Source organism: Miniopterus natalensis, chromosome 5 (assembly GCF_054644295.1).
Source record: "Miniopterus natalensis isolate mMinNat1 chromosome 5, mMinNat1.hap1, whole genome shotgun sequence".
Classification (NCBI taxonomy): Eukaryota; Metazoa; Chordata; class Mammalia; order Chiroptera; family Miniopteridae; genus Miniopterus; species Miniopterus natalensis.
The window spans coordinates 62422163-62439212 of NC_142085.1; the positions used below are offsets into that span (position 1 = coordinate 62422163).

Genomic DNA, 17050 nt, shown 5'->3' on the forward strand with positions numbered 1-17050 from the left:
TGTTTCACCTTTACCTACAAAGTTTATGAAAATATACAGTTATGGGACGGTTCATCATCCTGTAGAGACAATATGTGCTTTAGTGGTCAACTAACACTAACAGTTCCTTAGAGGAGAGAGGCCAGTAAGCAGTGCTTTGCCTTCACACGGAAAAACACTAGCCGAAATCAGCCTAACTACTATCTCGGTACTAAAGTGTGAGCCACTGAGGCTACAGTGGGTCTGAAGATAAGAATTAACTATAAGCTACAGTTAACTGTTACAACATAGCAGAACACCTCATCAGGACCACTTACCCACTTAACCTTAAGTTTTTCATTTTTCACAACTGATTCACTGCTTTGCAATAGTGAACAGGATATATCCTTTGTATGTGTTTGGTCTTCCCCTCTAACCAATAGATTCAAGACAAAGGCAAAGCCTTAGTTTTCTATTCAACATAATTTTACTAACCATCTAGCGGACCAGACTATGTCAGCACAATGAGAAAAAAAACTGTGAAAAATACTTTTAAAATTATAATTATTTATGCCCTTGAGAACCTTTCTCATCAACTGAGGTGATAAATATGCATGCAAACCAAATAAGAAAAATGTGGCAAGTTATAGATATATTTAGAATTGGCCTGGTCCCAAGGAATTCAAAGTAAAAGAAGGTTTAAAGGTTAGTGAGGACAAAGTTTAGAAAGGCTTTGAAAGAAAAAGACAATAAGGACAAAACAAGCAATAGAACAATCTAGAAATGGAAAGACTAGCAGAGGCAGAGACTAGAAGCAACTCAGGTAAATTCTCTGAGTACAGAGACCAGAGGAATATATCTCTGTATCCCAACGATACCAACCAGTGCCTAAGACATAAAAGATGCTCAAATTCTTTAAGTTGAAATGATTTCTAATATTAGCCCTGTGGTTCCAAATAAATCATTCTGTCTCCCCAATTTTAAAACAGGTATAATATCTATGGCTTTGACTATTTTCATAAGATTATCTTCTTATATACAAAGGCATTCACTAGAGTATGAAAGTGTTATTATCAAGGGGATGAGACTACCTAGAGGAGCTGTACACTGACAGACGAGGTAAGATTAAATAGGCAAGTGAGTATGGATACAATGAATAGCTTTGGATATTAAACCAAAACCGAGATTTAATCCGACAGGAAATAACTATAGGCTCTCAAAAGTCTTTTTTTTTTTTTTAAATCCTCACCTGAGGATATGTTTTTATTGATTTTAGAGAGAAAGGGGGAGGGAGAGAGAGAAATAGCAATGTGAGAGAGAAACATCGGTTGCCTCCCATAAGCACCCTGACTGGGGATTGAACCACAACTTGGATATGTGCCCTGACCAGGAATCGAACCCACAACCTTTTGGTATATGGGAAGACACTCCAACTAACTGAGCCATACTGCCTAGGGCTCAAAGACATTTTTGTTTTTTAATAATGGCTTTATTGAGATACAACTCACATGCCATAAAGTTCATTCTTTAAAAGTGTACAATTGAGTGGTTTGTAGTATAATCATAGAGTTGTGCAACCATCATCACTATATAACTTTGGGAACATTTTCTGTCAGTGACATTTTAGCAACGTAACATTTGCAGGTGAGGTGAAGATTTACATGCTAAAATAAATAATAATACTAGTAGTTGACTTTATTCTTTAAATACAATAAACATACATACGAGATTAAATAAAGCAGAACTTCATGTTTCCATTGCCTTACAGAAAAATTAACAACAGTGTTACACAGTACCTTTCACAAATACTCCTAAGTTAATAAACTCAGAGAAAAAAAATTATACACATGACAAAAATGTCTTACAGACTTTCATCCATTTAACAAATTTCCCATACAAAAAAAAAAATTATAAACATTTAAAATCACCTATTACTAGACAATGTTCAATACACCTTGCTCCTTTAAAGTACAAATAAGCCTGGTCTAGAAAGTCCTTCTTAGTCAAAAAACACCTATGGTCTTTTATGGTCTTTGAAAGAAAATAATCACAAAAGGAAAATAAATATTTGAATAATACGTACTTTTTGAGCAATATGTAGCTTATGCTAAAGTGAATCTACCCAGAAATAGTTTAAAATAAGCCATTTAATCTATAACAATCCTTACCTCTTTTTTCATTTCACCGACTTCTATTCTTCTGTATGTGTCTTACTGTTTCTTTGTGGTGTTGTCTAATATATTCCTCTTCCTTATATTTTTTACAAACTGGAAGTTAGATCTGAAGGCTTAATTAGACTTAAATCTTTGTGGCAAAAGGTATATTGCATGTTTTTCGACAAGCATATACTGTCTGCTTGTCCCACTATGATTTGTATCTCAAACTAAAAATCTCATGATTAATTACTGAGTAGAACTTACAGAGTTAAGAGAGAAGTTAAAGAGACATTCATTAATTAATTTGACCAATATTTGGGCCAATATTCAAATCAGAAATGATTATATTCTAAAAGAGCAAGAAAAACGGAAGTGTGCAGGTCTTTTGAAAATGGCCTGTTATAAACACAGACAGTAAGTGAAATAATTTCACAAGAGGTTGCTCAGCTTTAAAAATAATTAAAAATTCTTTACAAAGAGAGGATATAGGTATCAAAATTCAAAGCCCAATTTTATTTTCTGCGAACAAAACAAGTGTTTAGAATTTCCTCTAAAATTCAGTAATATTTAAGTAATTCTTATCAATGATATAAGCACTTTAGCTGCTTAGTTAACAGTAAATATGTCAAGATTAAGTAGTTCCATATTTTACTTAATGGCTATCTTCCTAATATCACAGAATTGTAGAAAAAGAGATCTTAGAGAACATAAAGACTATGATTATGAAAATTAATATTGAGATAAATAATAAAGCCAAGGCCCATCAAAGCTGCTTTAACTTCTAGGGCTACCCAATCTGTCAGTGGCAAAACAGCACTTTGAACCCAATATTTACTCCCAGGGCAAGGTAGTAGAAGTTTTATTAAGCAATTAGCCATAAGAAAAATGTATGTTTCTATAGCTATAATACATATGTTTAACTTCCTAACAATATTCACAGCTACCACAAAGCAAGCATCTACTTGCCATATGGTAGATATACATATCATACATTATCTGTTATTCTTATCATACTCTCCAATGTTTTATAATACTTAAGGAATCTGAAAGTGAGAATTTAAGCAACTTGCCCAAGATCACACAGTTAATAAGTAATGAGACTCAAAACCAGCTTGACCATAAAAAAGCAAGATTATCTTTCACCTCACTGTCTTCCCTTGTAACGTGGAAACACTGTAACTAGCAAAGAGTGAAAGTCAGAGAAACAGCTGATTTCAACCTTCAACTCTTAAATTTTCAAGTGATATCCAAAAATGTTTTAAAAAGCAAAATCAAAACAGTTAAAAACTATATTATACATAAACTTAATTTGCAATACCATCTTTCACTTTTCTACATTTGATCTTGAAGATTCCTTTACAAAAAATTAAAACTGACCATCAAGCCATCCTTTCCCTAGAGCTCATTAAGAATAAAATGATCGTCTGGCCGGGTGTGGCTCAGCGATTGAGCATCGACCTAGGATCCAGGCAATCAGGGTTGGATTCCCGGTCAGGGCACATGCCTGGGTTGCAGGCTCAATCCCCAGTTGCAGGAGGCAGCCAATCAATGACTCTCTCATCATTGATGTTTCTATCTCTTTCTCCCCCATCCCTTCCTCTCTCTGAAATCAATAAAGATATAGTAAAAAATAAATAAAATAAAATAAAATAAAATAAAAAATAAAATAAAATAAAATAAAATAAAATGATCTAAAAGAAAAGAACAAAATGATATCAATCTAGGAGGATCTCTGGGCCTTAACACCATGGCCTTCACTTCACCCAAGCCATTAAATCTACCACTGGTGAGATTTTCTAAAGTAATGATTCTCAAAATGTGGTCCCTGGATCATCACTATCAGCAGGAATGAAGTTGTGAGACACATGAAAATTCAGGACATAATGTGTAAGAGTAGGAACAAAATATGCCCAGGAATGCAAAAGACAAAGGGGCAGTTTATCTAAGTAACATAGGATTATCATCACCATTTATTTATATTTAATGTACTACTCTATTTCTCCTCTCATACTCTCAAAATATCCAAACTTTCCCATCAAGATAATTCCTTTCTAACATAATTTTTAACCACTGGATTCCACTCTGTGGCACCAAAGTAATCAAAGTAAAAAATCAAAGTAATTTTTTATTCAATTTCCTATTATTCTACTTTGCTAGACCTTAATCCTGTGTCTATATAATCTTTGGAAAATATACAAGAGCTGTACTGTTTTCTTTTTAAACATAACCTAGTTTTTTATTTCTTTAACACTCTTACGGATAACACTGCCAATTACTGGCAAAACATCTTTATTTTGCATATGAAGAAACTAACACCCAAAGAGATTAAGTGAGTTGCCCCAATGGGATCAAAACTCAAACCTCCTGACATCCTTTGTAATTCTAAGAGTAATAGGGAAAATGGTATGAAAGCAGTCCATATGAGAACACATTACCAAATCTCAGAACTAGACATGGCTCTAAGAGCAAGCCCCACACATGCACACATACCCAACTCCACACATGCACACACACAGAAGAACTCATATGCATGCACAGGCATGAAGATACACAGACACACATGCAGGCATGGACATAAAAGCACACATTCCCTCACCTTGTTTAAGAATTACAAAGAAAATAATTGATTTCAAATAGCAGTTTAATTGTAATGAACCACAGCACAGAAAGCTGTTGATAAATATGTAAATATTATGCCCTGCCAGTGTGGCTCGGTTGGAGTCCTGTACACCAAAGGGTGGTAGGTTTGATTTCCGGTCAGGGCACATGCCCAGGTTGTGGGTTCAATCCCTGGTGGGGGCACATGCAGAAGGCAGCCAACTGATGTTTCTCTCTCTCTCTCTCTTTTCCTCTCTCTAAAATCAATTAAAAAAAAAGTTCTATTAACACTGGACATGAAAGAAGATATAAGTATTATATCCTTCTACACCTTTTGTTTTAAAGTATGTGTGCAAAGGTAATCAAAAGAAAGAATTATGCTTCTATATGGTTTTTTATGTTTGTTATACAATTTAGGATGAAAAGTACAGAAATTTATATCTCTAGCAATTATACCATTTCTAAAATTTACACCCACCTACTTCCCAGAAGGCTTTAAAGCTCATAGGCCAAAAAAAAGAAATGTAAAAAAATAGAAATAGGATAGAGATGACAGGATATCACTATAAAAAATATCATCCTATTACACTTTATTTTGAGTATTAAATTTAATACTGAGTTTCCTATTAACAGGAAAATGTTTACAGATTATATAATTATCTTTTTCTCATTAAAAGAAGTAATATCATTTTTATCTAGTGACACTGTCTTTTTTTCCTGGAACTAAACTTTTAAAAGGAGGTATCATATTCTTATATAAAAGATCCTAAACTACCTCACAGACAGCAAAGCCAAAACCATTCTGCACAGGGCCTTTTCTCCTGTGACAAAAGTCAAGGGGATAATGTAACTAATAAAAGTATTTTAATCCCTTTCTTTTCTTCTATTCCTTCAAAATAGCAGAACAAAGTCTTAGAGCTCATCTAATTTATCCCACTCCTTTTATTTATTAAAACATTTTTTTAAGTTGATTTCGGAGAGAGAAAGGGAGCGGGAGAGAGAGATTAAACATCAGTGATGAGAGAGTCATTGATTGGCTGCCTCCTTGCATGCCCTCTACTGGGGATTGAGCCCACAACCGGGGCATGTGCACTGACCGAGAATCGAACTGTGAACTCTTGGATCATAGATCAGCGCTCAAGCACTGAGCCACACTGGCCGGGCTATCCCACTCCTTTTATAAAGAATCTTCCTCTACTTTCTCTTTTCTCCGTGTCTGAAGTGGTTAGTGTTGCTCCTTCTATCCAAGATTATAGGAAGCCAGTAAGTCCTATTCCAAAACAAAGAATGTGACCAAACAGAAAATATATTCAAAGGTCAAATATGAAAATCTCTGCCATTCCTCAAGATAAGAAATCATATTTCTCTTTATTATAAGGCAGCTCTTGAAACAATCTGCTCATCTGCCTTATGAAAGTTCTGTGAGAAAATACCTATTTGCTTCAATTTCTCTATCCAAGCATGGTGATCACTAATTCCATCTGTCATTATTTCTCCCCAAACTGTTCTGCAGTTCAAGACAAGCAAACATATTTTTACTTTGTCTCCCACACCACACCTTCCGTTAACAAGAATTTATTAAGCATCAAACATATGCCAAGCACTGGACTGGGTTCTAGGGATACACTGGGTTGACAAAACAAAAGTGGATCCTGCCCCGCAAAGTTTAGAGTGTCCTGGTGCAGGAGAAGGCTTGTAAAGCCAATAAATGGCATATATAATAACAGCATTATATGTGCCACTGTTTTGAACATATTTATGTTTTAATTGCCTTACTCCTCACAATAATCCTCCGAGATACATAATTTTGTATAAAGAAGGAAACGGAAGCACAGAGAGGTTAGGTAACTTGTCCAAGGTTATTACAAAGCCAGCAATATATATAATTACAAACTGTAATAAGCCGTATGCATAAACTAAAGGAAGAGAATTAGCGGGCTGGGAGTGTATGGCTAGCCACCTGGGAAATGTTTTGGTTATAATCACAGCAGCAGTTCTCACAGGTATGTGGGGAAGATTCACAAGGTTAAAACTATTCTCAACATAATAAAACATGATTTGCCTTTTTCACTGTGTTGACATTTGTACTGAAGGTACAAAAGCAATGATAAGTAAAATGCTGCCATTTTAGTGCAAATCAATGCAGGGGCACCAGCCTGTGCCAGCAGTCACTGTAGTCTCCACTACTACGCACTTGTAGTTACAAAAAAAGTCCATTTAAGAATGTCCTTGATGAAGCAGTAAAAATAATTAATTTTTAAAATCCTGACCCTTGAGTACATGTCTTTTTAATACTCAGTATGATGAAATGGGAAGTATGCATAAAGTATATCTGCTGCATATCAAACTATGTTATCTCAAGGAAATCATACAACTGCTTAAGTTGAAACACTGAACTTTTTTGTGTGGAACACTATTTTTATCTGAAAGAACAAGCTGTGTTTCTTAAAATTAATATACTTGGCAGACACATTCCTGATAATAAATAAATTTATTTCAAGGAAAACAACTGACAGCATTTGTTGCCAATGAAAAAAAATGTGCTTTCAAGTGAAAAGTAGAATTTTAGAAAACCTGAATCCATTACCAACACTGAAAGATTTTTCTGATGAGAAAAATATTAACAAATGTGATTTTGATATTGCATAATGAGATGTGCCAACATTTGGAAGATCTGAATAACTCAGTGAGCCAACATTTTCCAAATGACCAATGCATTATGCTAAAATCATGCCTGGGTAAAAGAACCATTCAAAGACTACATAGATAAACCAATATAACAGTACTTTAATGCAACAGTATATGGAAAGTTCATGGATACAGATTCAGACTCCACATTATAACTAGCTTTTAAGAAACTACCTTTTACTATCAAAGAAGAAAATCCACAATTATCTGAAAAGGCTATTAAAATATTCCTTTCTTATCCAACTACATACTTCTGTGAGGTCAAATTTTCTTCCTATACTATACTGAAGCCATATATCACAACTGTTTGAATACAGAAGCAGATGTGAGAATTCAGCTGTGTTCTATTAAGCTAGATATTTTAAACACTTTAAAAAAAAAAGTAAAACAAAGCTATTCTAATTTTGACTATATATTTTTTCATTAAAAACGATATTTATATTAACATGTAATAGCTTATTGTTGCTATTTTTCTACTGATATAGTAAATATTTAAAGCTTTCTCAGTTTTAATTTCTAATACAATAAGTACCTGTAGATATAACCTACATTTTAAAAAAAGAAAAGAGCCCGGCCGGGCGTGGCTCAGCGGTTGAGCGTCGACCTGGGATCCAGGCGATCGGGGTTCGATTCCCGGTCAGGGCACGTGCCCGGGTTGAGGACTCGATCAATGACTCTCTCATCATCAATGTTTCTATCTGTCTCTCCCTCTCCTTTCCTCTCTCTGAAATCAATAAAGATATACTAAATAAATAAATAAATAAAAATAAAAAAGAAAAGAAAAAGCTCTTCGAGGACCTCATAAATGTGTAGGGTATAAAGAGGTCCTGAGACCAAAAAGTTTGAAAACTGTTGTCTAAGAGTTTCTGAAACAAGGCCCATGTGACTAGACCATATAAAATAAGAGGAAAGAATAGTAAGATGTGTCATTGGAGATTTATCCAGGTCAGATCATACAGAGTTTGTCAGCCATAAAAAGGAGTTTGGATTTTACTCAAAGTACAATTGAAACATTTTAAGCAGAATGTCATGATCAAATTTATGTTTTAAAAAAACGCAGCTGTGTGTAATGAGACAATGTGAATGAACTAGGGTTGGGGGATCTGAGATGGAGACATATAGATAAATCTGTGGTATTTTTGAAAGTACTTTGATATTAACCTCAAAATGAAGTTCCAAACAATATAAAATGTTTCCTGTTTCCATTTTAATGTTAAATAATGCAGTTGCTCTACGATCAAACTGAAGGTGGAGTGAGAAGAATCAACCTACTCAATGGTTTAGAAATGTCACATGTACACTAAATCCATATTCAATTTTTGTATAATGATGTTTAAAATTATTTTTAGTCAGTTTCAAATTTTTCTTAAAATGAAATACTATGAAATATTAACTCACAAATCATATCCTTATAAATTATATACTAAGGGAATAAATGAACCTGCAGATTCAGTCATTCGATAATGTAGCAGGCACTGTTTTAGACACTACAGATAAAGAGTCAACTGGGCAGACACTATCCCAGCTCTCATGGAACTTGTATTACAGAATGATTATTGGTAATTATTGAGGATTCATGGCAGAACACTAGAAGTGTTTCAAATAATTTATTCATTCAAATAAACACTTACTGGGTATACACTGCGTGCCAGGATCTGGAGACAAAAAGATTTGAGTAAGACAGGGATTCTGCCCTAAGACTTTCACAGTCTAGTAGAAACAATTAAAAAAATATACTTCCAATTATGATGTAGAGTGTCATAAGCACTATTATAGAGGCATGTGTGATGTACCAATTAAAAAAGAAGTGAAGGGGGTCAGTCACAAAGGAGGAAAAGTATACCTGAGTGTTGAATGGGAATCAGCTAATACATGGAGTAAGGAAAAGGAAGGGTCTGAGATATGAAAACCCCTAGCAGGTGAGATAGGGGGATATAGATCAGAAAGGTTGGTGTTTAATGCGTGAGTTTCAAAATTTTAATTTTAAAAAGAGGCCAACCATCAATTCTGTAATCTACACGCAAAACAACTGATATCCATACTCAAAGGAATTACTCACTATTCAATATGGTTTGGGAGCACTACGGAGAGAAAAAAATGAACAACTAGAAACCAAAATGGGTTCACAAACAGATATGTTACCCCCTAACGTCAGCTTCACAAATCATTTGATAGTTCAGGTTATTTCACCTAAACTTAGTCCTTACCCTCAAAGAAGGGAACCTTTTTTCTGTCAAGGGCCATTTGGACATTTATAACATCATTTGAGGGCCATACAAAATTATCAATTTAAAAATTAGCTATGAAAAAAGCTCCCAGATTTATTGAATTTTGAGTCCCGCCTGCGGGTGCCTTGGCAGGACCAGACCAAATGACTTCTCAGGCCATTTATGGCCGAAGGGTCAGATGTTCCCCACCCCTGCTCTAGAACTAGAGATGTGGTAACCACTAATTATAGTATGCACAATGTAACAAATCTAACAGTCCAAGTGAGTTCAAGGTGTTATTACAGACTCTTCCTATAGAGACAGAGAAGAGTGCGGTGAGGAAAGCCTTCACAGAGATGGTGATATAAGTGGTATCCTGAAAGATGAGTGGGTGTTTGATACCACAGACAAAGGGGACAGAGAAAGCATTATATACACAAGCCTATACCAACGTGGAGATGCCATGAAAGAGCAAGGCCTATTTACAGACTGAGGCAAAAGTAGCTAAGAAGAGGACAAAACAAAGACAGGCAGGCTGGGCAGTGATCACCGTGCTAGTTTGAATTTTAGCCACAAAGAAATAGGGAGGTAGGAAAGAAAAGTGACAGAACCAGAGTTGCCTTTTTTGACATGAAACATTAAAATGAAACATTTTAGAATGATTTTGACAACTAAAAGATAGTTTGAAGTGGGGTAAGAATTAGGAGACTGATAGGAATATACAAGAAAGGATAGGGACCTGCACAATCTCCTAAATTCAATTTACTCTCTTTCCTGCCAGAACTTCTCCTTCTGGTGAATGGTGTGTAACACCATTACTTCAGTGAACTGTATAAGTCTCCTAGAGCTGTCACAACAAATAACCAAAATATTGGTGGCTTAAAAAAACAAAAATTTATTCTCTCACAGTTCAGAATGCCAGGAGCCCCAAATCAAGGTACTGGCAGGGTTGGCTACTTCCGGAGACCCTGAAGGAGAAACTATCTCATGCCTATCTCCCAGCTTTTGGTGGCTGCCAGCAATCACTGGCATTTCTTGGCTTGTAGATGTGTCACTCCAAACTCTGATTCCATCTTCACACAGCCTTCTCCCCTGTGTCTCTGTACGTCCTCTGAGTGTCTCTATCAGGACACTCCTTTGGATTTAGGACCCACTCTAATCTGCTATAATCTTATCTATCTCCACCCTTACATTAATTTTATATGACAAGACTCTATTTCCAAATGAGGACACATTCTGAGGTTCTAGGTGCACATAAACTTGGGGAAACAATACTGAACCCAGTACAGGCATCAACCAATACATTTCCCAAACAGAAATGTGCTGTCATCCATACCCCTTCCTCTTTCTTATCTACATTATCAAATCCTGTTTCTACTTCTTCAGTTGAAGATGATCTCCCTTTCTTCATCCCCATTACCATTTTCATTCAACAACAATCCTGTCTATATAGCAAACTCCTTGCTACAGCACCGCATGAACTCAATTATCACTCTCATTACGGTGCCTGTTACTAAACAAGTAAGTATTGCTTGAGAAAGTCACACAACAAGGCAGACTGGTTGTACCAGGGGTTCATGATACTAACTCCAAGTAAGTCCTCGGCATTACCTGGCGGTCCTATTTCTTTGGCCAAATGGTTCTCCAACTCTTCCACAACTGCTTGAAATCTCTTTCCCTCTCCTCAAGCTCTTACTCCCACCCACTTTTAGCAGTAGTCCTGGGCCCCTATTTTACAGAAAATAAAGACCATCACCCAAAAGACTCCCTCAGCCTCCCTGCTCTCATCATCTCTCCTCTCCAAGGATAACTGCTGTCCTTTCAACACAGGGCCATGCTCTCTATAGGGTTCTGGATCTCATCTTCATTCAGGAACCTTACTGATACCAACCACCCCTCTATTTCTCTAGAATATGCAGCTTTCCCCTGAACTAGATGGTTCTTATTGGCTTATAAATATGTTCAAGCTTACTGTTTCATTTAAAGGCAAAATGAAAACAACACCGCCCTTGAATGCTCCTCTCCCTTCCAGCCACCTTCGCGCCTCCTCCTTCTCCCAGACATAAACAAACGTGGTTTTGGAGAGACTCGTTTCTCCCGTTCCCTCGTCCAGGCCCCTTACTTAATCCCTGTAAAATGGGAATAACAATATTACACCTGTCCCACAGGGCCGTTGTGAGGATCAGATTAATCAATACCTGTGAAAGACTTAGGGCTGTAAACAGAGAAGGGCGCTGAAGCTATTCCGCTTATCCCACTACATTTTCCTCAGAGCTTCGATCAAATTCCCCCTAACAGTTCATGCGTGCAGGAGACAGTACGCCCTGCGTGCGAGCACGGGCACTGATCTGAAATTGTCCACACGGTCAGGCCTGACCTGCCCGGTGGATGTACGAGCCTAGTCCATCAGGGTAGATCTAAAAACTCAGAAACGTTAGAAGGCGGGCTGCGGGAGTCTACGGACAGCCTTGGAGCCCAAGCCTCGGGCCGCCGGCGCGCCCAGCGGACGGCCGCAGCCACGGCGGCAAGGGGCGAGGGGCGAGGGCCCGGGGGCCGCGTGGACCGCGCCACGCCGGCCTCGCCGCGCTTTCCTCAGGCCTGCACACACCCACTTCCCGCCGCCTCCGAGGCCCCGGAGTCCCCGTCGGCAGTTTCCTAGTCGTTTCGCCGATGCGTTAAGGGGGCGCTGCTGACTGGGGTCGGATGCCGCTCACCTCTAGCTTGTGGTTGATCTGGGACACAGTCTGGACTTTGTGGCAAAGCTGCGCGAAGCAGGAGCTCAGGCTGGTCATCTTCTGCCGCCCCTCGTAGGTGATGTCCGCCTGGTCCGGGTCGATCTCGCCCAGGAGCAGATCCACATCCACGAAAGCCTTGTCGAACTCCTTCTCCAGCACCTCCAGCCACCGGAACATGGACACCCCACCTGCGGAGACCCCCACAGCGCAGGAGGCGCCCCCCGGCCCCCCGCCGGCTCCCGCCGGGCACGGTCCGCCCGCCGACATGGCGCCGTCTAGGGCCTCCCCGGACTGCTGCTGACCCCAGCCGCCCACCGCGCGCGAGAGGAACTGCTGGGACTGCGGGGAGCCCCGCGCGCGCTCGCCGCGCCCTGCCCCTCGCTTTCCTTCGCGCGGGTAACGCCGGCGACGCGGCCCCGGAGCGGCAGGGGCGGCGAGGCTGAGACAGCGCCTGGGACACACGGAAGAGTCCGCCGGCCCACGTCCCCGCCAGCGCAGGCGGCGCAGGCGCAGCGAGGCCCTAGGCGGACGGCGCCGGGGGACGGGATGGGCGGGGCTAGGGTGTGACTTTGGCCTATGAAAAGCCTCTGCCGGTGGACGGCCGTCAGCGGCCATATTGACAACTGGCAAACTCCAGCTTGAGGGCCGGGGAGACAGAGGCGCAGGGGTCGGCTTCCAAATTGGAAAGGCCCGAGGAAAGAGCGGGTGCCCGCGTCTCAGAGAGCAACGGCCTCAGCTCGTTGAACTTCCTGGGGGCGGTAGCCGTTCTGAAGTCGTCCAGGGAGGTTGCGGCGGTGACGTCCAGGGCAGCGAAGGCCGAGGGCGGAAGGGCGGTGTGAGCATGCGCAGTGGCCACGTCGTGCCGGGAACTTCCCAGTTCCCGTGGGGGTGCGGTGCGTGGACGCGCCGGCTCTTCCTGGGGAAGCCGGACCCTGCGTCCCGGGCGGAAACTGCGCGCTGACCGGCTGCGGCTGACCGGGTTTGGCGGAGTGGATGCGAGACTGGTCCTGTGAGGAAGAGGCGGGCAGACTCGGGTTCGAGTCCTGAACCCTGTCACGTGTTAGCTGCCCCTCCTTAGTTGTCCTCCCTAACCCCGAAGCCTCAGTTTCCAAAATTCACTTCCCTCGGTCATAAGGTAAAATGCGTAGCTTCAGCGCTTGGCGCTTGATGTTTCTTAGCATTACACCACGGGTCAGACACTTCCAAAGCAGCTATTTAAAAGGTGTATTTATTTCAAAAACCGTGCCAGTGTTCCCACGCAGCACATTTCAGAAAAACAAAATTATGACCATCCGTATTTTCATAAATGTTACATGCAGAGCCCCGTGGCGGCGTTGGGGACACACATGAAGGAGCCGCGGTCAAGCAGGCGCCCGGGCCGGCGGGTCCGACCCCCGAGCCGCGGCTTCCATTTGGGCTTTGCAGCAGCTTTCAGACGGCCTAGCGCCTGCCCTTCGCCGTCCCACCCACTCGCTTTGCACTCCGCGAGCAGGCCAGTCTTAGGCGTCAAAAGCATGCCCCGTCCATAGAGCAGGCTGAGGGGAACGGTGCTTCTGAACCGCCTGCGGGGGACATTTTACTGGCCGACGGCAGCCTGGCCTGTGATCTCCTCCTGCTGCAAACTCCCCCAGTTAATCACCACCAAAGCTTGGCACTGTGCCCCCTCCTCAGCGCAGTGCCAGGGAGGAGCAAGAGAGCGGCTTTCGTCTGCTGTCTGGGTGCGTGTGTGGCAGACTGTTCGCATTGGTCAAAGTCTTTTGGCCTCAGCAAATAGCCGTGCGACCCTTGCCTTGAGCCTTCATGTAGGTCTTAATACACAAAAATAATATAAAACTACAATTTGCATCTCCATTACCTTCCAAATTGTCTTTATTTTCATGTTCAGTAGTTGCGATAACATCATTACTACAGCTACCAATTTCCCAGCCACTTTCTCTATACAGAATATAGTTAGCGGTACATTTAAAATTTTAAATTGCAGGGACACATACCTAGAATCACAGTAATAATAGCTTTCAGTTATGAAGTACATACTATGTTTTAAGCAAGTGCCATTTGCTTTACATCTTTGACCCTCACATAATCCTGTGAGGTAGCTATTATCACCTTTTTATAGATGAGTTACAAGGAGCCTACTTATCTTGGTAAGCCATACAGCGGAAAACCAGCTGAGATGAGATTTCAATCTAGGTGCCTTTTTCCCCAGTCTTAGTGGTTAGCATGGGTTATAGAAGGCATTTCTTCTTGTGTAAGTTACCAATATAATAAATGGACAGTCAATCAAAAAGCTTTTTCAGAAAAAATTTCTTCCCAGCTATAACCATATGAAAATCTATCAATAAATAAGATATATTACCAAAAAGTAATTGTAATGCTCGTTTTCTATTATCATTCTCTTTAGTTATATGGACTACACTTAAAAATAAATTTCATTCCTTTAAAAAAGTATTATTCAACTTCCTGTTATATTGTGGGTATGACTGAAATGCATTTTCAGTGTTTATATGTTTCCAGTGCTCTGATTCTTGGTGAATACCCCCATTGTGAGGATTGTGGAACCCAGCCCCATTTCTGTTTAAATCTTTACATCTTCAACAAGTCACACCCTCTGTGTCTGAGAATACTCTCATCTCATATTGTCCCTTCTCATTACCACACAGTGTCGCAGCTGCCACATCCCTATGTGCTTGCCTTCTTAGTGCTGCTGCGTGGCTATTTAACACACTCATGAGGAGCGCTCTATGTAGACATTATCTTTTGCCCACCTTGATGGGGGTTTTGCATTTCTGGAAGTCACAATCTAACATGGAAGGGAAAGCAGGGTTTGCTGTTCACGTGCTGCCATCTGTCGGCAGTGTGCTCTATCTACATTTACTGCTGTATCTTGACCCACTCTGAAATTTGGAGGTGTATGTAATCTCAATACTTACGGGATTTATTTTGCAAGAGATGATAAAATATTGATATTTATATTTGAAGTTGCACTGGAGAAACTTTCAATAACTGTTTCGTGAATCACGCTTATGTGATTCAACATTTATAATACAACTTAAATGTGACAGTCTTGTTTTAGGAACTTATACTTACAGAATTTTACCAGAAGGTATTACTAAGAATAAATAGGATGGGGACGGAGGAAACTGGGGAGGAGGGAAGATGCTAAAGATTTCTTTGGTAGGTACTAGTAATTAGCTGTAAAGTTAGAGCTCAAATATTTATTAGAGCACCATTAATTGCAAAGGCACTGTAGTGAATGGACATAGAAGATCTACCTTGAACTGGAGAGGGAGACTACCTTTTATTGAACTCTGCTGTGCGCCAGGCCCTATACTAACCTTTGCATGTATCACTTACTCTCCAGTATACCTACCAGGAAAAGGAAAAGGTATTAAGTGCTGTTGGTCGAGATAAACAGTTCTACGATGAATAGAGAAAGCCAAGGAAAACTCACTACCATTTTACTTGAGCTATGTGCGAAAAACCCTAGAATATGTCATATTCATATGCATCATTTATGTTATATTTATTCATTTAGTAACAATTTGAATTTTTGTGATAGACATCCTAACAAAGTAAGTTTGGGCATTCCAAGGTTATTTATTAGCCTCATCCTGATCATTTCTTTCATATACACCTACAGAACAATTTTTTGCTCTCTTATTCCTAAAACCTGAAAATTTTGATGCAGTGATTTAGGATTAGCTCAGACACCTCTTCCAGGAAGCCTTCCTTTTCCCCCCCTGATATGAAGCTATGGACTCCATCCCCTGTTTCCTGCAAATACCTGCTACAGCATTTATCATATATTTCCTTGGAGTCCCTTAGACTGGGAGATCCTAGCAGCAATAGCTGTATCTTATTTATCTTTGAATGCCAGGTCTTAACACAGGACCTGGAATATAGTAGGAACACTGAAAATATTTGTGTGATCAGTTGAATAATTAAGATAGTACAATAGTCTACCTAGGAAATTCTAAAAACATTCAAGACATACTTTGATACCTGCTAGAGAGCACAGGTCAACATATATTTATATTGTCTCTGAGGTTAGGAATATCTATAAAATACATGTTAAATGTCCAAAAGATAAATATTTCTTTAAAATCTAAGAAACATTTTTTCCCAGCTTAAAAAGAAAAGTTTATTTAATGTTGATTTGACAAGTCCCAGTGTAATTTAGGATTTGAGAATTATTTTACCTATTCCATAGTTAAAATATATGAGACACTACATTTTGTATGGTGTACCCAAACATAAAAACACAATAAATCTCTCCTACTGTATTTGTATTCCCTTAACACTCTCAAAGACTGACTACAACCACTTTTCCACTGTTACCTGATTCTTCAGGTACCCTTTCCCACAGCTCCAGGTTTGGTTCAGCATTATCTAACACCACCCTTTATCAACAGTGCTGTCTGAGTTTACTAATATTGATTCTTCCTCTTTCATCCGCTGTCAAGTCACTGCTTGTTTCTCAGACCGTCAGACCTTCCAGGTCAAACATAGACTGCCCTCATCCGCCTCCGTCATTATATTTCTTCTAGATTAGTTCTATAAAGGGCTCAAAACAATTGCATTCTGAACATCTTTAACGTTTATCTTTGCATTTACGTAAAAAAGTATAAGAATACTTTAAATTATCTCATTAGAAATTTCATAGTCTTCTAAATGCGCCAGTCAGAAAGTATAATGAAATAATTACACA

The 17050-nt window shown here is 39.7% G+C and overlaps 1 protein-coding gene across 1 annotated transcript in view; it reads right to left on the minus strand.

The window, feature by feature from the left end:
• Nucleotides 1-12609, minus strand: part of GOPC (golgi associated PDZ and coiled-coil motif containing) — a 33312-nt gene extending 20703 nt beyond the window's left edge. The window contains exon 1 of the mRNA XM_016198708.2: nucleotides 12322-12609. Within this exon, the coding sequence (XP_016054194.2) occupies nucleotides 12322-12609 (288 nt within the window). The remainder of the gene's footprint in view (nucleotides 1-12321) is intronic.
• Nucleotides 12610-17050: the final 4441 nt, after the last annotated feature.